At 60.2% G+C, this 24,600-nt stretch overlaps 2 protein-coding genes across 2 annotated transcripts; one reads left to right on the top strand and one right to left on the bottom strand.

The window, feature by feature from the left end:
• Positions 1-16: 16 nt before the first annotated feature.
• DDOST (dolichyl-diphosphooligosaccharide--protein glycosyltransferase non-catalytic subunit) lies at positions 17-5,803 on the top strand. Its single transcript, XM_062190559.1, has 11 exons — positions 17-215; positions 355-465; positions 1,998-2,084; positions 3,223-3,326; positions 3,440-3,534; positions 3,845-3,938; positions 4,143-4,291; positions 4,570-4,717; positions 5,004-5,124; positions 5,235-5,341; positions 5,426-5,803. The coding sequence occupies exons 1-11, from the start codon at positions 62-64 to the stop codon at positions 5,573-5,575; spliced, it is 1,320 nt and encodes a 439-aa protein (XP_062046543.1). The 5' UTR covers positions 17-61; the 3' UTR covers positions 5,576-5,803.
• A 315-nt stretch (positions 5,804-6,118) lies between these two features.
• Positions 6,119-21,306, bottom strand: PINK1 (PTEN induced kinase 1). The gene is made up of 8 exons (XM_062190558.1): positions 20,867-21,306; positions 14,078-14,362; positions 13,261-13,361; positions 10,172-10,354; positions 9,714-9,877; positions 9,438-9,565; positions 8,954-9,190; positions 6,119-7,010 (listed from the first exon to the last, which is right to left on the bottom strand). Exons 1-8 carry the CDS (start codon positions 21,251-21,253, stop codon positions 6,750-6,752), a joined length of 1,746 nt encoding a protein of 581 aa, XP_062046542.1. The 5' UTR covers positions 21,254-21,306; the 3' UTR covers positions 6,119-6,749.
• Between the last annotated feature and the right edge of the window lie 3,294 nt (positions 21,307-24,600).

Genomic DNA, 24,600 nt, shown 5'->3' with positions numbered 1-24,600 from the left:
GCGGCCGTGGAGGGGGCACTTCCGGTGTCCAGGTGCTGGGCTCTTGGGCTGGAGGAGGAACATGGATCCCCGCACCGCGGCCCGAGCTCGGTCGCTCTTGTGGCTGCTGCTGCCCTTGCTTGGCTCGGCCTTCGCCAGCGGCCCCCGCACCTTAGTGCTGCTGGACAACCTCAACCTGCGGGAGACGCACTCGCTGTTCTTCCGAAGCCTGAAAGGTGAGCGCGGGCTCCCAGGGGACGCGGCTGAGCGCCGGGGGTCGCAAGGGCCGCCGGGCGGGCCGGGGTCGCGCCGTCGGCAGCAGGGCGTTCCCTCTGCGTGCCGTGTGCCCCAGTTCCCCGCTGGCTTCTCTTCTAGACCGCGGCTTTGAGCTCACTTTCAAGAGCGCCGATGACCCCAGCCTGTCCCTCATTAAGTACGGGGAGTTCCTCTACGACAACCTCATCATCTTCTCCCCCTCGGTGGAAGGTAAGGGAGCCGGGGGCCGAGGCCCATCGCCAGGCCAGCGCCTTCTTCCGGGCCTTGGTCGTGGCTGGGTCCCGGCATGGGCCGCCGCTCGGGAGGGAGAAGGAAGCGTCCGGTTCGGGCCCGGGCGCCCACGCCTGGAAGACGCAGCTGAGGACCGAGAGTCCGGTGCGGCCACGCGCGGCGGAAGCCGGGGCCCTGGCGTCCCGCGTGGAGGGGCCAGGGCGCGGCAGATCACAGCCTGGGGCCGAGCGGCTCGGCAAGTCCCTGGTCTCCGCTTGGACAGAGCGAGGGTCTGATCCTCCCCTGGACTCCTGTCGCGCCCAGCCACGTGTGCCTTTGGAAAAGGTTGGAGGCCAGAGTGCTTGGGTGGCTGTGACCACAGAGCATCAGTTGGGAATGCTGGAAGTGATCGAGTCTCGTTGGTGATCGTGTTAGAAGGCCCGGTGTGCTGAGTTTCCGTTGTGGGTGTTCTGCCGGTGGCAGCGCCATCCCCAGGTTCAGGAGCGGTTTCAGAGGGGCTCGTCTCGCACAACTAAGTGGGAGTGATGGGGCCTTGGAAGCCGCAGGGGACCCGACATGGCGCGCGTGCGAAGGGTGCGGGTGATGAGTCTGAGTGACAGTGTAGCACTTCCACGGGAACCCACTCGGCCCTCCACATACACAGGCCCACACCCAGGGTCGAAAGTATTCGGAAACCGATGGCATCTGCACTGCCTGTGTTCCGACTTGGACGCTTGTCACTGTACCTGCACAAAGCGGCTTTGCGTCCCGTCAGCTGTCAGGCTCAGTGATCTAGAGAGGAGCAGGAGCGCGGGAGGATGTGGGCGGGCTTGCCCCTGCTGCGCCAGGGACTGAAGCATCCCGGGAGTTTGGTAGCCACAGGGTCCTGACTCCTCCCCTTGGGTACTGAGGGGTGGCTGCATTTCACCAGCTACACAACACTGGCCCCAGGGACGACTGCATTTTTTCTTTTTTTATTTGAGAGATAGTTACAGACAGGGAGAGACAGACAGAGGTCTTCCACCTGTTGGTTCACTCCCCAAATGGTCGCAATGGCTGGAAGTTGGGCCTATGTGAAGCCAGGAGCTCCTTCCAGGTCACCCACGTGGGTGCAGGGGCCCAAGGACTTGGGTCATCTTCCGCTGCTCTCCCAGGCCACAGCAGAGAGCTGGATTGGAAAAGAGGAGCAGCCCCAGGACTGGAACCGGTGTCCACATGGGATGCCGGTGCCACAGGCAGAGGCTTAGCCCACTATGCCACAGTGCTGGCCCCCAACGATTTTATATGTGACTTGAAGTATGTACAGCTAAATTGACAAATGGAATTACATGTCTGGCTAGGAAGTTTGACCAGAATTTGAATCTGCTGTGGATCCATGGATGCTTGCCCTTTATGGAGTAGTCTGAGAAAACCACTATTTGGGCGGCAGAGGGCGCTACCCTGGGATTGGTTGTGGGAGATCTGGAGTCCCTCAGATTTTAGCCAGCAGAGGGGAAGCCTCCTGGGTCACTGTGTCCGATGCCTTCTTTCAGATTTCGGAGGCAACATCAATGTGGAGACCATCAGTGCCTTCATTGACGGCGGGGGCAGCGTCCTGGTGGCCGCCAGCTCAGATATTGGTAAGGCTGACCTGGGACATTCCAGTGCTGTCCATCTCTCCAAGGAGTTGGGGAACACCTGGCCAAGGAGTCAGCGACAGAACTGCAGAGCGTTAGATAGCCAGGCCCTGCTCTGCCGTCCTGTGACCAGTGACAGTGGGGTGTGGATCTGTAAGGCCTGGCACCCTCCCAGCGACAGTGGGGTGCAGATCTGTAAAGGCTGGGACCCTCCCAGTGACAGTGGGGTGTGGATCTGTAAGGCCTGGCACCCTTCCAGTGACAGCGGGGTACGGATCTGTAAAGGCTGGGACCCTCCCAGTGACAGTGGGGTGTGGATCTGTAAGGCCTGGCACCCTTCCAGTGACAGCGGGGTACGGATCTGTAAAGGCTGGGACCCTCCCAGTGACAGTGGGGTGTGGATCTGTAAGGCCTGGCACCCTTCCAGTGACAGCGGGGTACGGATCTGTAAAGGCTGGGACCCTCCCAGTGACAGTGGGGTGTGGATCTGTAAGGCCTGGCACCCTCCCAGTGACAGTGAGGTACAGTCTGTAAGGCCTGGCACCCTCCCAGCGACAGCGGGGTACGGATCTGTAAAGGCTGGGGACCCTTCCTGCTGGGCTCTTCCCTCTGGAAAGAGTGGCCAGTCAGGTGAGGCTAATTGGACAGCGCCCAAAGCATTGGAGATTTCTGTTTCCTCTGATTTCTAAGCACCCACAAGTAGAGAGAGCGGTGTCAGGAGCCCCACATACCGGCCACTCTGCTGCGGCAGTGAATAACCTGGCCAGGCTGTCCATTTGCTAAAAACCAGCCAATTTCTAAAAATATCTACTCCTGGTGGGTGCCTGGGTGGGTGTCTCGGTGGAGTGACAGCATGGAGCAGAGAAGGCAGGGGCCCAGCTCCCGGGTGAGGTCTCTGCTTTCCTAGGGAGGGGCTCTTTGTGTGGAGCCAACTCTGCGTGTTGGAGGAGGGCAAGGGTGTGGTGGTGGTTGGGTCAGCTCAGATGTTGTCCCGGGGCCCCCCAGGGCCAAGCCCTGCCTGATGCAGCTCAGGCGCCAGGGCCGACCAGCAGAGGGTGCCCTGAGGAAGCAGGACAGGTGACCTTGCGTGGGGCAGGTCCACCTGCGGGGGTTCAGCCAGGCACCTGTTGGGTCTGTGCAGGTGACCCGCTTCGAGAGCTGGGCAGTGAGTGTGGGATTGAGTTTGATGAGGAGAAAACGGCCGTCATCGACCATCACAACTACGACGTCTCGGACCTGGGCCAGGTAAGTTTCATGCACGCACAGCAAAGCTTGGCTTAGCCCAGAAACCAAGAGGGAGCCAGGAGGCCTCCCTGGGGCGGGATAACGTTTTCCTGACCCCCGTCTGACCTCTGCAGCACACACTCATCGTGGCCGACACCGAGAACCTGCTGAAGGCCCCGACCATTGTGGGGAAGGCATCTCTGAGTCCCATCCTCTTCCGAGGAGTCGGGTGAGTGAGCGGAGGCAGCTGGAGCTTTCACTTTTGGGAGCCAGGCCACAGTTGGGGTTCTTTGGGGGCACCCTGGCCCTGGAGGATACAGAGGAGGTTGGTGTCTGATCCCGAGTCAGGCCCTGTTGCTGCAGCAGAGTTGGGGTTCTTTGGGGGCACCCCTGGCCCTGAGGATACAGAGGAGGTTGGTGTCTGATCCCGAGTCAGGCCCCGTTGCTGCGGCAGCGTCACCTGTGGAGAAGGGTGGCCTGGGGGGGGCCCCCGGGGCCGGGTCCTGGGGCTCCGTAAGGCTGTTGTCCTTCCCCCACAGGATGGTGGCCGACCCCGACAACCCTCTGGTGTTGGACATCCTGACGGGCTCCTCTACCTCCTACTCCTTCTTCCCGGATAAACCCATCACCCAGGTGAGGGCCTTGGCAGCCCTGCGGCCTCTAGGCCCAATGGTGGGCTTTCTGTCTGAAAACAGGAGCGAGGTGGCAGTGTGGGTGCGGGCACAGCGGCTGGACCTCAGGGTCCTCCCCGGGTGCCGTCTGCTGTCCTGCCCTAGGGCCTGACGGCTTTGCCCTCTCCCTGGCGCTGCGTGGCTGACGGCCCCGTTCTGTTGCCAGTACCCGCATGCCGTGGGGAAGAACACCCTCCTCATCGCTGGGCTCCAGGCCAGGAACAACGCCCGCGTCATCTTCAGCGGCTCCCTCGACTTCTTCAGCGACGCCTTCTTCAACTCAGCCGTGCAGAAGGCCACGCCCGGGGCCCAGAGGTGGGGGCTGGGCTGGGGCGTGGCCTGCAGGGTCTTGGGGGGTACTGAGTGTCTTCAGGGGCTTGCAGATGGCTTGATGATGTCGCTGCTGGTATCGGTGCTGCAGACTGTTGTGGTAGTGACCCATCCACGGCCCTTGCCACGTTCCCTTTAGAAAGCTTACTGCAGGTAACAGCCGGAGCAGCGCCGCCCACACGTCACGCTGCTCTCCGTCCCCTCTGACTGGTGGCACAGGAGACGCCGGCCGTGGTGCCCGAGCCTCTCCTTTCCCTCGGCAGGTATCCACAGACGGGCAACTACGAGCTGGCCGTGGCCCTGTCCCGCTGGGTGTTCAAGGAGGAGGGTGTCCTCCGCGTGGGGCCCGTGTCCCATCATCGAGTGGGCGAGACCTCTCCCCCCAACGCCTACACCGTGACTGACCTGGTGGTAAGAGCCCCAAGGCCTGGCTGGGGTGCTTCAGCTCAGCTCGGACGCGTTCCTTGAACCCCTCTGAGCAGGGCCCAAGGGGCCTAAGGATGGTGACCTCTGCCCCTGGGGTCAGTCGAGGTGCGGAGCCTGGCCCTGGGAGCTGAGTGGCTTGGGTCAACTTCAGTGGCCCAAGGACTAAGGGACCAGGGCCTGTGGCCAGCACGGATGTGGGGTGGGTGGCGGGCAGGGCCTCAGGCTCAGCCCTGTGTACAGTCGCTGCGGCTGACACACACCGCGCCCCCAGGAGTACAGCATTGTCATCGAGCAGCTCTCGAATGGCAGGTGGGTCCCCTTTGACGGCGATGACATCCAGCTGGAGTTCGTCCGCATCGATCCTTTCGTGAGGACCTTCCTGAAGAGGAAAGGTGGGTGCGGGGGAGGCGGTGTGGTGCGGCCCAGCCCCGCTCGCTCTCACGCAGCCCGCGACACGCGCTCTGGACATGCCTTCGGTTATTTGTGCCGGCTCTTTCCCCAGGTGGCAAATACAGCGTCCAGTTCAAGCTGCCTGACGTCTACGGCGTGTTCCAGTTTAAAGTGGACTACAACCGGCTGGGCTACACGCACCTGTACTCGTCCACGCAGGTAGGCCGTGGGCCCGTGTTGGGCCTGCGCGGGCTGCGCTCGGGCCTCCCGGTGGCCGGGGCCTGGCACGCTGTCCCATTGCAGGTGTCGGTGCGGCCGCTGCAGCACACGCAGTACGAGCGCTTCATCCCCTCGGCCTATCCCTACTACGCCAGCGCCTTCTCCATGATGGTGGGGCTCTTCATCTTCAGCGTTGTCTTCTTGCACATGAAGGAGAAGGAGAAGTCAGACTGACGGGCCTCGGCCTGGGACTCCTGGCAGCGTGCACGTGGGGTTTGTTGGGGTGGGGTTTTTATTTTTTTAAGCCGTGGGAAGCGCACGGCCTTACCTCAGCGGGAGATGGGGGGGTGGGGGCAGGGAATCGTTTCAGTGTGGTTCTCTAGCCTGCATTACCGGGTGACACCCTGCAGGCGTGGGCGCTTATCGCACAATAAAAGGAGAGCTGCCCCCCGAGCCAGCGGCCCCGTGCTGTCCCTGTCGCCAGCGGCTGCATTCTGGAGTCTGGTTTCTCACTGCTGCCCAAGACGGAGCTCTGTTCCTCAACCACGACATGGCCGCGTCCTGGCTTTGCAAGGACGGATACACGGCCGGGGTGCTCATCACTGAGATACCAAATCGAGCGGCAGCTTGCCTGGCTGACCTTGACGTCCACCTTCTTTAGGCAATAGCTGTGTTCCCAAACCCACATAAATCGCAGTCCTCCCCAGTGACCTTGCCCTGCAAAATCTTCTCACATTTAGGGTGTCAGAATGGAAGCAACACTCCGTTCCAGCCGCGTTCGTGTCTGCAGGAGTAACTGCATTTAATATTGCACAGTGGGGAATCGCACGTCTAAATACCAGAGCTATTCCACGGCATTTCTCACTGCCGCTGGGCAGGATTCGTTCAGTAGCGGGAGGAGCAATGCGCTCTCCAACACACCGGGCTGTTGAGACATGGACTGCATGCGTGGTCCACCCGACCCCCAGTCCCTGCAGGCCTCCCACCGAATACACTGCCTCATGCAAGTGTTCGCCTCTGCCCAGGTGGCCTATGTGGGTGAGGCCAGTGTCACAGCCGCTCTGGCCAGGACAGCCGCTGCCTTCGGTGTGGACCCCCTGCAGCCTGGCTGCGCCCTGCTGTTCACCTGTGTGTTCGTGGCTAGCCGCGGTCTGGCCCTCTGTGGAAAGCTGACCACACCCTCGTTTAGAGCAATGTTGTCTTGTTAGCCAGAACCGAGGTGCACACGGCTCATAGCGCCCGTTCCGAGTCACACAGCTGGGGTGAGGCCACTCTCTGAACGTGGCCTCCCCAGTGGCTGCCCAGCCCCCTGCCATCCATCTCCAGCCCCACCTGCTCACACAGGAGCCCACCCTCAGCATGCACACACCTGCACAACACAGACGCTGCCAGGCTCTCTGGTCGCCAGCTACGTGCAGAGCTGCCCCGGGGCCGCCCTCCACGCGCGGAGCAGCAGGGCCGCCTGGCAGAGCGGCTCACACTCCAGGCTGGCCAGAAAGAGCACCTTCATCTTTGTCTCCACACAGCTCCTCCCGGCCAGCATGGCGGCGGCTGACTGCTGGAGGAGCCAGCCCACCACCCGGTCCAGCTGCAGATTCTTCAGCGCCAGGATCTGCTCCCCCCACAGGCTTAGGTGCAGCACGTTGGCGGCAACTCGGGCGGACGGCCTCTGCGACAGGAAGGGAAACTGAGGCTCAGGAGCCCGCAGCTGCCCAGACCTACCCTCTCCCCGCTCCCCACTGACAGATCCTGGCTGCTGTCCCTCCATGTGTGTAGCGCGGGGGGGGGGGGGGGGAGCACACATGTATGTGCACCGGGGTGGGTGTGGCCTCACCACTCCAGGTGGGGCTGTTAACTATTAAACCTTCACTGACACCTCCCGTGGGCCGTGAGCGGTCGGTGGCAGGTGTCCCTCAGCTGTGTACCAGGTTGGCCCCCAGCTGGGACTTGACTGTATTCCGTTAATGTTGATTTCACAACGTCCAGACCTGCTCTGTGGTGTCCCCATCTGTCTGATTGGGTCTGGCTGTTTCCATCAGCCACGAGGCCCATCGTCAAGCATTTCTGAAAACTGTGTCCTTTTCCCACTTAGTGATTTTTTAAAAAAGACCTGTCTGGGGGCTGGCGAAGTGGCACAGCAGGGTAAGCTGCTGCCTGCCAATGCCAGCATCTCATAGGAGCGCTGGTTTGAGTCCCAGCTGCTCCACTGCTGACCCAGCTCCCTGCCAGAGTGCGTGGGAAGCAGCAGTAGATGGCCTAAGAGCTTGCTACCCACATGGGAGACCCACGGAGTTCCAGGCTCCTGCTCTGGCCTGGCCCAGCCCCTGCCATTGTGGCCACTTGGAGTGAACCAGCGGAAGGAAGATCTGTCTTGGCTCTCAGTGCATCTCTGTTGTGTTTATTTACTTGAAAGCAGAGAGACAGGAGAGAGCACACCCACACGCACAAGTGACTGATCCGTCTGCTGGTTCACTCCCCAAATGCTCACAGTAGCCAGGCACAGGCCAGGCCAAAGCCGGGAGCCTAGGCCCACGTCTGGGTCTCCCATGTGGTGGCAAAGACCCGAGAGGTCAGGCCATCACCTGCTGCCCCTGGGAGCATTTACAGGGAGCTGTCAGGTGCAGAGAAGCCTGGACTGACACCAAGCACTGGACGCGGGAGGGGGACACTGCAAGCGGCAGCCCAGCCCGCTGTGTCACAACACCCACCCCAGTGACCTTAAGGCAATTAAAGCCAAGAAAAGAATTGTTAGGATTCCAGAACTCTGGGGGCCGCACTGCAGTGTAGCAGGTAAAGCCCCGGCCTGTGACACTGGCACCAAATGGGCACAGGTTTGAGTCCTGGCTGCTCCAGTTCCAACGCTGCTAATGGCCTGGGAAAGCAGTGGAAGATAGCGCGAGGGCTTGGGCCACTGCAGCCACATGGGAGACCTGGAAGCAGCTCCTGGCTCTGGCTGTGGCCTGGCCCAGTGCTGGCTGTTGGCAATCATCTGGAGGGTGAATCAGCAGGTGGAAGGTCTCCCTTTCTCTAACTTTCAAATAGATAAATCTTTTTAAATTTAATTTTATTTTATTTTGACAGGCAGAGTGGATAGTGAGAGAGAGAGACAGAAAGGTCTTCCTTTTTGCCGTTGGTTCACTCTCCAATGGCCGCCGCGGCCGGCGCATTGCGCTGATCTGAAGGCAGGAGCCAGGTGCTTCTCCTGGTCTCCCATGGGGTGCAGGGCCCAAGCACTTGGGCCATCCTCCACTGCACTCCCGGGCCACAGCAGAGAGCTGGCCTGGAAGAGGGACAACTGGGACAGGATCCGGCGCCCCAACTGGGACTAGAACCCGGTGTGCCGGCGCCGCAAGGCGGAGGATTAGCCTGTTAAGGCCACGGCGCCGGCCCAAATAGATAAATCTTAAAAAGGATTTGAGAACTCTACTGATTCGGTGGCTTGCCCCCCCCCCCCCCCCCAATGAAATCTTCCAGCTCTCTGTAAGGGGCCTTTGTCTGTATGAGAGGGGATCTGTGTGTCCCTGCGGTGCTGGGCCAAACCCGTCCTTTGACCCGGGGTGTGAATGCGGCTCCCGTCCACACAGTCCCCAAGGAGCCTGGGCGCAGCCTCACCTTGGCCGGCTCTCGCTGGAGCAGGGACTTCACCAGCTGCCTGGCGTCCAGTGGCACCGACGGAGGGAGGGCAGGCAGCTGGGCCTCCTGGTAACTGCGGCTCTCAAGGCGGACCCTGCCCTGGCCGTAAAAGGGGTTGGCGAGCCCGAAGATCTCGTAGGCAATTGCGCCCACTGCCCAGGCGTCGGCCTTGCTGTAGTCAATCACTGTCCTGGGGCCAGGACAGGCCGTGGACACCTGATCAGAAAGCAGGAGCCGAGTCATGCTGCGGGCAGGTCCCCCGACTCACGGGAAGGATCTGAGTGAGCTGCCCGGAGGAACTGGCTTGGGGACAGGTTAAAGCAAAGGGAAGGCACCTGTGCCAGCTCACGGCTCAGAGGTGGAGGTGTGGGGTTAAGCCCCAGGGCTCGGGTCTCGCCCGGTCACTCGGTGGGAACCGGTGGACGAGCTGCTGCCGACGCCGAGGACGTACGGCGGGACTCACCTCCGGAGCCATCAGGCAGCCGTTGCCGCCCCGATCCACGTACCAGCTGGTGAACGGCAGCTGCAGGCCGACGTGCTCGTCAGCCAGACAGCAGCCGAAGTCGGTGATCACCAGCCAGGGACAGCCGTCTGGGAAGACGAAGCGGGCAGAGGTCAGTGACTGGCGTGCCCCGCCCTGTGTTGGCTCGGCAAGGCCTGGATGGGTGTCTGCTCCCCAGAGGGCTGAACAGGGGGCCCCCGGGGTTCCCCGTGCCTGCAGATCCCCCGCTGCGCCCACCTGCGTCCAGCTCCACGAGGATGTTGTCAGACTTCAGGTCTCTGTGTGCGATGCCCTGCTGTACCAGGTGAGCCACGCCCTCCAGCAACTGCAGGGTCATCACCGTGGCCAGGCGGGGGCTCGGGGTGTTCACGCGAAGGTACTGGCGCAGGGTGCAGGGGTAGCTGGTGGCGAGGGCACATCACCGTTAGGCTCCGCCTCCCCTCTTCCCCTTCCCGGAGCTGTCTTTCTGTCCCGCCCCCACATGGAACTTAGGATGTTGGGCTCCACACGGTCACTGAGACGCCCGTTACAGCATCGCTGGGCGGGACAGAGGGTGAAGAGGGCAAGGCCAGCCACAGAGCAGGGACAGTCACCCAGGAGCTTTCTTCCATGATGGCCACCCCAAAGGGACCAGCTCTCCAGGCAGCCCTGTCCCTCTGCACGGCCGTCCTCCCGCAGGGGCGCCCGTCACTCACTTCTTCATGACAAGGAACAGCGTCCGTCCATGGCCCAGGCCTTCAGGGTGGAGGCGTGGGGGCAGCACGTCAGGGTAGTCGACCAGGGCCCCCGGCAGCAGTGGCACAGAGGAGGTGAAGGCGCGGAAAACCCGGATGATGTTGGGGTGAGGGGCCAGCCACTTGGGACGTCCCTTGGATTTTCTGTTCGGCCGAGTGGCCAGGACCAGACACGACAGTAAGAAAGGAAACAGCCTGAGGCCACAGCAAGCTCTGGCACTCCTCCATCCACTACTCAAATATTTTTGTAGATTTAGTATCTGCCGAGATGGTGGGGAACACACACCCTGTGGCCCTCTCCCCACTGCCCGGCTCTGCTTCCCAGGGACAGAACACAGTGGGCAAGAGGCCCCGGAATCAGACTGCCTGGCGTGGGTTCCAGGTCTGCCCCTCCTCCCCCCCGGGCCAGCCCTTGGCCAGCCGGTACACTGAGGCTGCTGAGTGGGTCAAGTGCCTAGGGTCACGTCTGTTAGCTGTCACGCAGCACAGACAAGGTGCTAGCAGGCCGGGGAGTCCCAGCCCAGGCGACCGTGATGCACCAGGGTTGGGCCCACTGACTTCACTGTGCAATGGTTAAGGCAGGGACCTGGCCTGAGCTGACCCGATTCCAGGCTCCAGCGCCGCCTTTGTGGGGGGACTGACGGGCACAGATGCACTCGGCAGCAGGGAGTTCAGCTGCCTGCCTGCCACACCTGCTCCAGGAAGCCCAGCTGACATCCTGGCTGAGACCCAGGGGCTGCCTGCCGGGCACCAGCCCCCAGGACGGGTGCCTGCTCCAAGGGCAATGGGTCTACAGTAACATGGGAGTCGGTGGGGGGTGCGGCCACGCACGTGCTAAGCTGCAGCGTCAGGAGCCGTCCGTCCTGGGGCAGCATGGCGGAGTGGAGCGGGTAAGTGCAGACAGATGACGGAGAAGCAGGAGGTGCACACCACGGGGGGCTCCTAGGAGGGTGCAGGCTGGGGACACACGCCCGGGGGCTGTGGGCAGAGCTGCTCCCGCCACAGCCGTCCTGCACTCCATGGATATTTACCGCGCAGAGCACCTATGGCACAGCCGGACGGCAGCGAATCTACAAAGACGTCTGATTTATGACTAAATGGTAGGGGGCTGGCTGTGGTGTAGCGCATAAAGCTGCAGCCTGCTGGCATCCATATGGGCGCCAGTTCGAGACCCAGCTGCTCCACTTCTGATCCAACTCTGCTACGGCCTGGGAAGGCAGTGGAGGACAGCCCAAATCCTTGGGTCCCTGCACGCATGTGGGAGACCTGGAAGAAGCTCCTGACTTCGGATTGACACAGCTCTGGCCGTTGTAGCCATCTGGGGAGTGAACCATCAGACAGAAGATCTCTCTCTCTCTCTCTGCCTTTCTGTAACTCTGCCTTTCAAATAAATAAATAAATAAATATTAAAAAAAAAAAAGACTACATGGTGGGTTGGCATTGTAGCATAGTGGGCAAAGCCACCACCTGTAATGCTGGCATCCCATGTGTGTGCCAGTTCAAGTCCTGGCTGCTCCATTTCCGATCCAGCTCTCTGCTAATGTGCCAGGGAAAGTAGTAGAAGATGGCCCAGGCCGGCGCCGCGGCTCACTAGGCTAATCCTCCGCCTTGCGGCGCCAGCACACCGGGTTCTAGTCCCGGTCGGGGCACCGATCCTGTCCCGGTTGCCCCTCTTCCAGGCCAGCTCTCTGCTGTGGCCAGGGAGTGCAGTGGAGGATGGCCCAAGTGCTTGGGCCCTGCACCCCATGGGAGACCAGGAGAAGCACCTGGCTCCTGCCATCGGATCAGCGCGGTGCGCCGGCCGCAGCGCGCTACCGTGGCAGCCATTGGAGGGTGAACCAACGGCAAAAGGAAGACCTTTCTCTCTGTCTCTCTCTCTCACTGTCCACTCTGCCTGTCAAAAAAAAAAAAAAAAAAAAAAAAAAAAAAAAGAAGATGGCCCAAGTGCTTGGGTCCCTACTCTTGTGGGAGACCCAGAGGAGGCTCCTGGCTTCGCTCCGGCCCAGTGCTGGCCGTGGCAGCCGTCTGGGGAGTGAACCAGCAGATGGAAGACTCTCTGACTCCCCCCTTCTCTGCAACTGACTGTGAAGATCAATCAGTCTTGGGGGAGGGGGGAGTCTGGATGATGATTCATGGTGTGAAATGACAGATGGGCGTCGGGCAGGTGACCTCACAGCACTGAGGATTCACGTCCCCCCTGGGCAGCTGTTTCCTGCACAGAGGGCTGGGGAGGGGAGGGCGGCAGCACCACGCCCACCTGAGCCGCGGCTCCTGGGGCCCAGCAGGGACTCAGTCGCCCGGGACCCTTCCAGGCCACAGAGGGCTTCTCCATGCCTATCCCCTCACGTCGCTGTCTTCCTGTCTTCAGGTCTGAGATGGGGAAGCCAGCCCTCCACTCGGTCACCAGCACCGCAGCTGTCCCGCAGCTCCCTGGGGGGCGCCGCTGACCCAATGGGCATTTGCAGAGCCGGCCCGGCCTGCAGGCTGCCGTGCACCGTCCAATCGGCTCTTCCCTCGGCTGAGAACACCTCGGAACGCTGCGCTCCCTCTGTGTGGCCTGGCCCCCGCAGGGAGGGGCAAACGCTGCCCTGGCACCGCCAACACTGGCTCTGCTCTGCGCTGGCTCTGCCCACACCCAGGACACAGCACTCTGGGTTTTTCCATCCCCTGGTGCCGGCAGCACAGGGCAGCTGCTGGTGCAACGGCCCCTCCTGTGGAGGGTGCGCGGGCGTAGCCACTAGGTGGCGCTGCACACCGCTTAGGAGGAGTCCGGGGCCTCATCCATTTCCCCAGCATTTGGAACTGGGCATTTTTGAGTGGCCTTTCTCCCCTGCTCTGATGTGAATTCGCCATCTGTATCAACTGGGGCCACGTGATCTGAAATCTTTGCCAAGCTAAATTCTCCCCCGACTGAAAACCCGCCCTGATCAAATTGTTCGGGAAACATTTGCTTGCTGTGCGTCACATCTGGCATCGCGCTGAGTGCTGGGACCCAGGTGATGACTTGGCTCTCGAAGAACTCAGCTGGCCTGGCGGGGAGGGGCGCTCACCTGTGCGTGACTGCTCCGTACTCCCCGGCCAGGGCCACTCGGCTGGCTGGGACGAGCTCCTGGCTCATGGTCCTGAAGATGGCCTCGCTGGAGGAGCCCGCCTGCAGCGGCAGCAGGAGAGACCAGGGTTACACAGACGCGGCCGCGTGCCTGGGGCCAGCTCTGACCTTCAGGCGGAGGCAGCGCTGTGAGGTGGGAAGCCAAGCCTCATCGCTCCCAGCCCCGAGGCCCGCATCCCAACCAGAAACTGTGCGCGCCGGTGCCGCTCTCCGCCTCCGCCGTGGGTGCGTGTTCTGAGCAGGGGCGCACCAGCTATGGGTTAATCCTCTAAACCCAACAGCGACGGGTGGGGAAAGATTCCTCTAAACAGACAGACCCACACCCTTGTGGGGTTAGGTATTCTACTTGCCAGGGCCTTAGTCCTTCTGAGAGCTGAGAGCAGGGCTGACAGGCAAGGCCTCCATCTGGGGGGGGGGGGGGGGGGGCGGAGCGGGGCGCTCCTGGCCAGCAAGGTGGTCCCAGGCAATGGCCGGCCTGGCGTGAGCCCACCGATGGTCTGGAAGCCACTGGTGCGGGCACTCGCTCCTGCGTGACCCACAGACCCACTGCACTGGCATCTCCCAGGAGCTGGCTCCAGGGGCAGGACCCGAGGCCCCACCCTGAGCTGCTCAGTCCAGGGAGCTCTGGACCCCATGAGAGATGGCGAGGGAGTGGGGCCACACGTTCCCTAGCTCCCGCCCGGAGGACCCTCCCCAGGGCCCACCAAGACCCCGCACTGTGGGCCACGCCGACTCGGCAGAGGAAAGGCCGCCCTTACCGAGATGTTCCACATCATCTTGATGGCCAAGGGAAAGGCAGGGGCGGCGGGAGCGTGCGTCTCCCGGGCTCCTGCTGCCACGGGATCCAGGCCGCTCCCCGGGCGCCAGGCACCCTGTGCCACCTCCAGGCGCACAGGCAAGGCGGGCATGGTGGCTTCGTAGACGGCGGCGCTGCAGCCCTTCCCGATGGGCTGCCCAATCAGGTACTCCTCCAGCTGGAAGCCCTGCCGGCGCCTGGTGCCCAGCGGGTCGGCCTCCAGCCTGCTTTTCTGGGTGAAGATGGCCTGCAAGGAAGAGAGCACTCCGTGAGCCAGGGAACCAGGGAGCCGGGCAGGGAAGGAAGAGAGCAGGTGGGGAGAGGTGTAACGAGGCAGGGGCCGCACACCCACAGTCCCAGAGTCAATAAAAACCCAACCGCAACGCATTGGGCCTGACTGCTCCCCGGGGCTCCCCCCAAGTCCTGCGGCCGCCTGACAGTGCAGCCGGCTCCTCATAGGGCCCCGGCTCTGTGGCAGGCAAGCGGGTGAGATCAGGTGCGCCCCGGAGCGGTCACTCAGCCCTGCCTGGCTGTTGCAGTCTCTCGGGCCTCTGAGGGGCCACTGGGTCCAGTACCGGTTCTGACAGGGGCAGGTGGCTGCTGGGCCCTGCGTGGTGCTGGGGAGACAGCCTATCCGCCGAGACCCCGGGCTCGCCTCCACGTCAGACGCAGTGCCATCACCTCACTCGCCCAGGCGCTGCTTCCTCTCGGAGGGTCTCCTCTGCCGATCCCTCCCGACTCTCGTCAGTCACCCGTGGACACGAGGGCGCACCCACCTTTGTAGCACCCATCTCCAGGCCTCCCATGCTTACGCCTTCAGTTTCTGAACCAGACTGATCTGTGCTGCTCTCCCGTGTCACTGTGCCATCCAGACCTGCCGTGAGGTTCTCCGACACCTACCCTGGTGTCGTGCCAGGCTGCCTTGCGTGGTGGCGGCACTGGTCCTGCGTGGCCCCTCTCTGCACCAGCGCTCATGCCGTCCTCAGAGCCCACTTCTATGGCCTCCCTCTGTCTGGCTCACCCGAGTCATGAATTCACTCTATAAGCTAACATACTTAGCACTGTAACTTTGAACATTTTAATAAAATTCAAGTCTATCTTCCCTTTCCTAGTTGTTTACAAAAGAATAGGAAGCAGTATTTTTAAAAAAGATTTATTTATTTATTTGAAAGGCAGAGTTACAGAGAGGCAGAGGCAGAGAGAGAGAGAGAGAGAGAGAGAGAGAGAGAGAGATGTGTCTTCTATCCGCTGGTTCACTCCCCAGGTGGCCGCAATGGCCAGAGCTGCACTGATCTGAAGCCAGGAGCTTCTTCTGGGTCTCCCACATGGGTGCAGGGGCCCACAGACTTGGGCCATCTTCCACTGCTTTCCCAGGCCACAGCAGAGACCTGGATCGGAAGTGGAGCAATCAGGACTTGAACCGGTGCCCATATGGGATGCCAGCACTGCCGGCCCTGAAGCAGTATTTTGTGGAGCAATTCTGTACCAACTATGGCTTTGAAAAGGAGGTATATTTTTAAGTTTTTTTTTTAAAACACTATTCGGGGCCGGTGCTATGGTGTAGTAGATTAAGCCTCCGCCTGCAGCAGCGGCATCCCATATGGGTGCCAGTTTATGTCCCAGCTGCTCCACTTCCTATCCAGCTCTCTGCTGTGGCCTGGGAAAGCAGTGGAAGATGACCCGAGTGCTTGGGCCCCTGCACCCACGTGGGAGACCCGGAAGAAGCTCCTGGCTCCTGGCTTTGGATCAGCCCAGCTGTGGATGTTGCCGCCATCCAGGGAATGAACCAGTGGATGGAAGACCTTTCTCTCTGTCTGTAACTCTACCTCTGAAAGAAATAAAATCTTTAAAAAAAAAAGAGTATTATTCACTTTTTTTTTTTTTTTTACATTTTTTACTTACTTGAGAAACAGAATGAGAGTAAGTGAAAATGCTCTCATCCTCTGGTTCACTCCCAAATGTCCTGCCGGGGCTGGGCCAGGGCTGAAGCCGGGTGCTCAATCCAGGCCTCTTGCGCGGGTGGCAGGAGACCAATCACTGGGCCATCACCTGCCACCCCCCCCCCAGGTCTGCGCCAGCAGGAAGCCGGAGTCAGGGTCACAGCTGGCACCCACTGCACACTCTGAGACATGGCTGTCTCACCTGCGGGGCCAAATGCCCACCCCTCTTTTTCTTTAAACTTTTTTCTTTGAAATAATTAATAGACTCTAAGGAAGTGACAAAAACAACCACAACCCAGTCCAAAGTGTTTCTGTACCCTTTACCCAGCTTCCGATGGTGACAGCTCACGTAGCAGAAGCACAGCATCGAAACCAGCAAGAGTTTACTCAGTTATCACCTTCTTAAGATTGATTCATTTACTGAGGAGGTGGAGGTGGAGGGGGAGGGGGAGGGGGAGGGGGAGGGGGAGAGGGAGAGGGAGAGGGAGAGGGAGAGGGATCTTCCATCTGCTGGTTCATACCCCAAATGACTCCAACGGCCAGGGCTGGGCCAGGCCAAACCACAAGTCTGGAACTCCACCTGGGTCTCCCGAGTGGGTGCAGGCGCACGAGCAAGGAGCTGGATCAGAAGTGGAGCTGGGCCAGCGCTTGGCACAGCAGGTTAATCTCTTCCGCCTGCGGAGTTGGCATCCCACATGGGCACTGGTTTGAGTCCCAGCTGTTCCACTTCTGCTCCAGCTCTCTACTATGGCCTGGGAAAGCAGTGGAAGATGGCCCGAGTGCTTGGGCCGCTGCATCCATGTGGGAGACCCGGAAGAAGCTCTTGGCTCCTGGCTTTGGATTGGCCCAGCTCCAGCCTTTATGGTCATTTGGGGAGTGAACCAGCAGATGGAAGACCTTTCTCTCTCTCCTTCTCACTGTCTGTAACTCTACCTCTCACATAAATAATAAATAGAATCTTAAAAAAAAAGTGAAGCAGCCAAGATTCAAACTGGCACCCATATGGCATGCCGGCACTGCACATGGCTGCTTAACTGGCTATGCCACAGTGCCAGCCCGTCACTTTTTTTAGCCTGTACTGTGTGTGTGTGTGTGTGTGTGTCCCTAAGCAACTGTACCCCATGTACAGATTCCTGCCACCACCACCCGTCAGGATGTAGAACTGCTCCATGGATGGGGGAGGACCCCTTCACACTGCTCTCAGCCTGTCCTGGACCCCTGAGCTGTCCTCCCTCTCCACAGTTCCGGCCTGGAGGGAACGTATGGGCATGGACCCTCTGGTGTGTAAGCCCTTGGGACTTCTCTCACTGAGAATAACGCCCTCGAGGCTCAGTGAGGCTGTCACCTGGATCCACAGTTGCTTCCTTGTCTTCACGGCTCAGAGTATTTCATTATGGATGCACCGCTTGTGTGGCATCCCCGCGTCAGAGCCATCTGGGTTGTTTCGGTATTTCGGCTTTATGAATCAAGCTTTCAGAGCATTTCACGTGAGCCATCTTGAAGGGTCCAGCTGACAGCGCTAAGCACGTTCACACTGTCGTGCACCTCCATCCATCTCCTGAACTTAATTCGCCTTGCAAGATGGAGACACTGCACCGTGAACAGAAACTCCCCAGTCCCCCTCTGCAGCGCCCGGGAACCAGCCTTGCCCTTTCTGTCTCTGTACCTGATGCTCTGGGGACCTCCAGGAGTGGAATCACTGCTTACTCCCCACAGCTCATCTCCCCAAGTTCATCCTTATAGGGCAAGGTCTGCGTTCCCTCCCTTTTCCAAGATTTATTTGAATGGCAGAGTTACATGGAGGGAGGGACAGAGAGAGAGGTCTTCCATCTGCTGGTTCACTCCCCAGATGGCCGCAGCAGCCAGAGCTGGGATGACCCGAAGCCAGGAGCCAGGCACCTCTTCTGGGTCTCCCACGTGGGTGCAGGGGCCCAAGGACTGGGGCTGTTTTCCACTGTTTTCCCAGGCGCATTAGCAGGAAGCCGGGTCAGAAGTGGAGCAGCCGGGACGTGAACTGGCGCCCATGTGGGACGCCGGCACAGCACCGCCACAGCACTTCCTCCCTTGTCAGGTGGAATAACACCCCACACAGGGCACGCGCTGTGTGTCCACTCATCCCGTGACGGGCACTCGGGCTGCTTCTGCCTTTGGACCACATTAACAGCGGTGCTGCCGTGAGCGAGGGTTCCTGTCCTGGCTTCCATGTCTTCCGGCACACCCTCAGAAGCCAAGTGAGGAGCCAGGCTTGATTCTCCTTTAATCTTCTGAGGAACCACCGGAGTTTTCCAGCGCAGCTGACTGTGTACAGTCTTTGCAGGAACATGTTTTTGTTCCCCGGGGTAAATGACCAAGACTGCAGCAACGGTTGTAAGGTAAATCCATGTTCACTCTGATAATAAAATAAACTGCCAAGTTCTTCTCCATTGTCGATGCCCATCAGCAATGGCTGAGCAATCTGGTGTCTCTGTATCTCCCCTAGCAGTTGGTATATTCGCTTTTTTAATTTGGGCTCTTCTGTTACCTGTGCATTTCTTCAATGGCCACTGGTGCCGCCCACCTTCACACACACCAACTCGCCATCTGACTCGCCCCCTGGACAAACGCGCCCGTGCCTTTTGCCTATCTTACATCTGAGTTTTGACTTTTTTTTTTTTAAGATTTATTTATTGGAAAGTCAGAGTTACACAGAGGGAGGAGAGGCAGAGAGAGAGAGAGAGAGAGAAAGGTCTTCCATCCAATGGTTCACTCCCCAATTGGCCGCAATGGCTGGAGCTGTGCGGATTTGAAGCCAGGAGCCGGGAGCTTCTTCTAGGTCTCCCACGTGGGTGCAGGGGCCCAAGCACTCGGGCCATCCTCCACTGCTCTCCCAGGCCATAGCAGAGAGCTGGATCAGAAGTGGAGCAGCCGGGTCTTGAACTGGTGCCTATATGGGATGCCGTCGCTTCAGGCCAGGGTGTTAACCTGCTGTGCCACAGCGCCGGCCCCTGACTTTTTTATTTTCAAGATTCATTTTATTTACTTGAAAGAGTTACAGAGAGAAAGAGAGGGAGAAACAGAGATCTTCTATCCATTGGTTCACTCCCCAAATGGCTGTAATGGTCAGGGCTGGGTCAGACCGAAACCAGGTCTTCTTCCTGGGCCAGGAAGCAGGGAGCTGGATCAGAGGAGCAGCAGCCTGGACTTGAAACAGAACCCATATGGGATGCTGGCGCTCAGGCGAGGCTCAACCTTGTACGTCACAGCGCCGGGCCCTCTTTTTCCTTTTTTTAACACAGCTCCATCTGAAGGCTGCAGCCACTATTCTATCCCCGAGCGAGCCAGGTGGAATTTCAGCACTAGAATGGCAACATCTGCTGATCTTGTTCAAAAGAAATCCAAGCCCTGGATTCTGTGGTAGGAACAAGTGGTAACTAAGTAGAGACTTTAAAACACAGGAGGCGGAAGTGTGAGCTCGGGAGAAGGCACTGCAGCTTGGGAGGCCGGGTCTGCTCAGAGCACCACCAAGTCCCTTCAGTTTCAGGCAAGATTCCAAGGTTCCCGTCAGCGCTTCTGCCTGTGGCAGCAGACAAGGACAGGGGCTGGGGACGAGGCTGATGTCACCTGTCACCCAGACTGCCCGGGGCGCAGAGGCCGGCCGCTATGGCCATGAGGAATCAGGACTGGAAACCAGGAGACAGCGAGACCCTGACTGGTCCTTGGCCCGCGCGCTGTCACCGTCTGCCTCCACCTCCACGACACAGGGGCTGCACCAACACAAGGAGTGGTTCCGGAGCCCATGAGAAACACGCACCTCCCTGGAAAAGGGAATTCTGCCAGCAGAGGGCCTGGGGGCCATGCGGCAAGACTGACACGTGCACCTGCCGTGAGCCAAGGCCTTAAAATAAACCGCTCTAAACACGCGGCTCACTGGCTGGGCTGCAGGAGAACCCCGACCAGCACAGCGTCTGGCTGCGCAGAAACAGAGGGAGCTCCTCCCCCACTACAGGTGCACGGCTGGCTCCGCACAGGTCACCTAGGACGTCAGAGCTGAGCAGCCTGGGTCTCGGCGAAGGGGACAGGCTTCGGGCACGGCCCTGCAGCGGCTGTGTGACCTTGGGGAAGTCACTTTACCTGAGCGCTTTCTCCTCCATAGACTGGGGACCACACCTAGCTCCAGGGATAGGAATGCTATGATTTAGCGGTCATCGAATTTTAGAAAACCTACACGGGGCAACTGGAACCACAACTGGGAGAGGCAGGGAAACAGTAAAAGTGGGAGGCGCGGGCCCCATATTAGGCGAAATAGACTAGAACCATCAGCCCCGGCCCCGCCCTGCTCCGCAGCTCAGGGCCCGCCCGGCCCCGCCCCACCGCCCCGCCCACATCCCCATCCCCCCTGCACCCCCACCGGGCTCAGGCTCCGCCCCCAGGAGCCTCTGCCTGGCTCCAGGCCTACGCCCAGATCCGTCCCCAGCCCCAGCCCCGCCCATCGCCACGCCCACACCCCCACCGGCCCAGGGCCCGCCCTCCCCGCACCCCCCACCGGGCTCAGGCTCCGCCCCCAGGACCGCCCCCGCTCTAGTCCCACCGCTGCCTGGCTCCGGGCCTGCGCCCAGATCCGTCCCCAGCCCCGCCCACCGCCACGCCCACACCCCCTCCGGCTCAGGGCCCGCCCCTCCCCGGCCCCGCCCACACCCCATCCCCGCACCCCCACGGGCTCAGGCCCCGCCCCCAGGACCGCCCCCACTCCCGTCCCACCGCCGCTGGCCCCAGGCCCGCGCCCGGATCCGGCCCCGCTCCAGTCGTGCGGGGCCCGGCTCCAGCGCGCTCACCTGGATCTCCCGGCAGGCCGCGGCGGCCCGTCGGCTCTCCGCCTGCTTCTCCTCGATGAGGCCCAGGCCCAGCCCGAAGGCCAGAAAGACCGCCCGGCCGCGAGGGCCCGCGCCGCCCCGAGCCCGCACCGCGAACTGCCGCTGGAGCCGCGCCGCCAGCCCGGCCACCGACTGGCGGAAGAAGCGGTAGCGGTCGGGGAGCCCCAAGCCGCCCCCGCGCCGCTGCACGCCGGGCACCGCGTCCCGGCCCGGGCGCTCTACGCGGCCCCAGCCCGCCGCCGGGCCGGGGCGCCCCCAGCTGCAGGCCGGACCAGGCTTGGCTGTGAAGCGCAGGAGCAGCGCCCGACCCAGCTGCAGGCCCCGGCCCAGCGCCTGTCGCAGCGCCATGGCGGCGCCGCGGCCCGGCCCCACCAAACGGGCGTCCCGGACCCGGGTCCCGGCAAACAAACTTGGGGGCGGTGTCCCTGCGCAAGCGCAGCCGCCGGGGGCGAGGCGGGGCGGGGCTGGGCGGTACGGGAGGCGGTGCCGGGGGCGGGGCGGGGCTGGACGGCACAGGGGGCGGTACCGGGGCGGGGCTGGACGGCACAGGGGGCGGGGCGGGGCGGCGCCGGGGCCGTTCGCGACGTGCGCGCACCTGCGCAGCGCGGAGTTTGCTGACCTTTCTCTCCTAGGTGGCGGTTGGAGGGGTTGTGTGTTCAGCCGGGTTCTACATGTAAACGACTGTGGGCAATACGTGGGAGTTACAGAGTATCTCCTGTCATCCACGTGCCAGACCCTTCGCACCTTTAAGTTCACGTTTCCCCGCAGTGGGCTAGGAGTCCGTATAGACAGGAAAACCGAGGCCAAAGGGCAGCGTTGGGGGTCACAGGCAGTGTCAGCGTCCTAGCGGAGGTGAAGTTCAGTCGCCTTGACCCTTGAGACCTTACCCTCCGCAAAGCCCTGGGCTCCTCCCACAGTCGCTGGGAGACATCACCGTCAGGTGGCGGTTGACGGACTCCTGTTAGCAAACCTTGCCGTTAGCCCGGGCTGACTCACGGTGGATTGTTCCCCCTTCCCTTTTAAAAAATGGGACCTGTGGGACTCGCAAGCACACAGCAGGGTGAACTTCGCGTGTGGTCATCCGGCCTCGGCAAGTATCAGCAAGTACCAAGTGTTTCCACCCGGGCCGCTCCAGTGCTGTAAAACAAGTCCCAAAGACAATTATTTCATTCCTAAGTATTTGGGTGTCTGAGAACTTTTAAGATCTATTTTTATTTGAAAGAGTTTCAGAGAAAGGAGAGACAGGTCTTTCATCGGCTGGATCACCCCCCAGATGGCCACAATGGCCTCCCACGTAGGTCCTTGGGGCCAAGCACTTTTGCCATAATTTGCTGCTTTCCCAGGCGCATTAGCACGGAGTTGGGTTGGAAGTGGAGCATCTGGGACTTCAACCGGGGCTCATATGGGATGCAGTGTCGCAGGCAGCAGCTTACCCACTGCACTACAATGCTGGCCCCTACCTCTTTATTCCTTACCCAGGGGATGGCCACACATAGTAGGTCCTGGAAGACTTGTCAACCATTTCTGTGTGACTGGGTGAGCTTCAGCGAATCCTTGAGTAAGGACAGGAAGCTTGCATATAAAAATAAAGCAACTGCTCGTGAATTTTTTTTCAAGATTTATTTATTTGAAAGTCAAAATTAGAGAGAGGAGAGACAGAGAGAGAGAGAGAGAGAGAGAGAGAGGGGTCTTCCATCTGCTGGTTCACTCCCCCATTGGCCACAATGGCTAGAGCTGTGCCAATCCAAAGCCAGGAGCCAGGAGCTTCTTCTGGGTGCAGGGTGCAGGGGCCCAAGGACTTGGGCCATCTTCTACTGCTTCCCCAGGCCATAGCAGAGAGCTGGATTGGAAGTGGAGCAGCTGGGACTAGAACCGGCGCCCATATGGGATGCTGGTGCTTCAGGCCAGAGCGTTAACCTGCTGCGCCACCGCACCAGCCTCTGGTGAATTTAAACATACTGAAACATATGCCAAGCTCTGGGCCCGGGTTCGCCTGACTATGGGATGGACCCCAGGCCAGGAACAAGGGGGACCTTCTTCAGCACCCACTCGGTCTCTCTCCGCCCCCAGCTTCCTTGGAGGAGGAGGTACTGCAGGGCCCTTCTCCTGTCCAACCATATTTGCTTGGGAGACTCAGAAATAGATGAGTTTCCGATTTGTTTGGAGAGGCACCTAGGAATCAGATATTGTCTTGACTGTAACTGCAATTTAAAATTACAGTTCCAAATGCCCTGCAGAAGCATTCCTTTGAAGAACGACATGGAAGACAAGACTGGCAGCCCCGCCTCCTTCCGTGAACAGCAACCCACCTGTGAAACAGGCCAAGGGCAAAGTTCAATCTACTCACCTGCTGTGTCTCAGGAGCACTGCAGCTCTCAGTGTTGACCGTGGACCGACAAGAGGCTCTCTGAGCTATTTACTGTTTTAACTACAAGGATTTTTTTTTTTTTAAAAAAAGATTTTATTGGCAGGCGCTGTGGCTTAACAGGCTAATCATCCGCCTTGCGGTGCCGGCACACCGGGTTCTAGTCCCGGTCCGGGCGCCGGATTCTGTCCCGGTTGCTCCTCTTCCAGGCCAGCTCTCTGCTGTGGCCCGGGAGTGCAGTGGAGGATGGTCCAAGTCCTTGGGCCCTGCACCCCATGGGAGACCGGGAGAAGCGCCTTTCTCCTGGCTTCGGATCAGCACGATGTACCGGCCACAGCGTCCATTGGAGGGTGAACCAACGGCAAAAAGGAAGACCTTTCTCTCTGTCTCTCTCTCACTATCCACTCTGCCTGTCAAAAAAAAAAAAAAAGATTTTATTTATTTGAAAGAGTGACGAGAGAGAGAGAGAGACAGAGATCTTCCATCTGTTGGTTCACTACCCAGATGGCTAAAATGGCCAGTCGAAGCCAGGAATCCAGAACTCCATCTGGTCTCCCATGTGGGTAGCAGGGGCTCAAGTACTTGGGCTGTCATCTGCTGCTTGGCCAGGTACATTACCAGGGAGCTGGATCAGACGCAGCGCAGCCAGGACTCTAACCAGGACCAACATGGGATGCCAGAGTGGCAGGCGGTGACTCAGCCTTCTGTGCCACAGTGCCGGCCCCCAAGGATCTTATTTCATCTCTCAGGAATATGACCTTTGCCACGAGGCTTGTGACAAACACACAGCCCGTGAGACACATTTATTAAAGGACATGGCACTGATTGTCCAGAGCACAGAGGGCGTTTGCTCATAAGCCTTCGGATTTGTTCTCCTGAACTGCAAAGAAACCCGTTTCACCTGCTGGAGACGAACTCCCAAGACCGACGTGAACTAGCCCTTCACTCAGGCTGCATGCGCTCACTCTGCACCCGTGGAGGAGCCCAAGGTGCTTACGAGAGGCCTGAGCCAAGGCCAGTGTGCAGCGTGGTTCCTCAGCAGGTGTCTGTGTGGACAGACAAGCCGAGGGGTCTCTGCAGAGACTTCCAGCCGGTGTGGTGGGGGTCCCACCATCGCATTTCTCAGGCCGAAGACACAGCCTTACTGTGCTGGGACCCAAGGTGTCTTTGTAGGGGACAGTGGTCCCCATTCCATTTGGAAGGAAAAAATTCTTCCACAGTGGCGCTAAGGGTCTCAGGTCACAGGCGATCGTCTAGGGCTCTTTTCCCCCCCACCCTTTTTTTTTACAGGCAGAGTGGACAGTGAGAGAGAGAGAGAGATAGAGAGAAA

The sequence above is a fragment of the Lepus europaeus genome, chromosome 5 (genome assembly GCF_033115175.1).
Source record: "Lepus europaeus isolate LE1 chromosome 5, mLepTim1.pri, whole genome shotgun sequence".
Taxonomy (NCBI): Eukaryota; Metazoa; Chordata; class Mammalia; order Lagomorpha; family Leporidae; genus Lepus; species Lepus europaeus.
The sequence above is the reverse complement of the archived record's forward strand: the minus strand, read 5'-3'. Positions and strand labels throughout refer to the sequence as shown.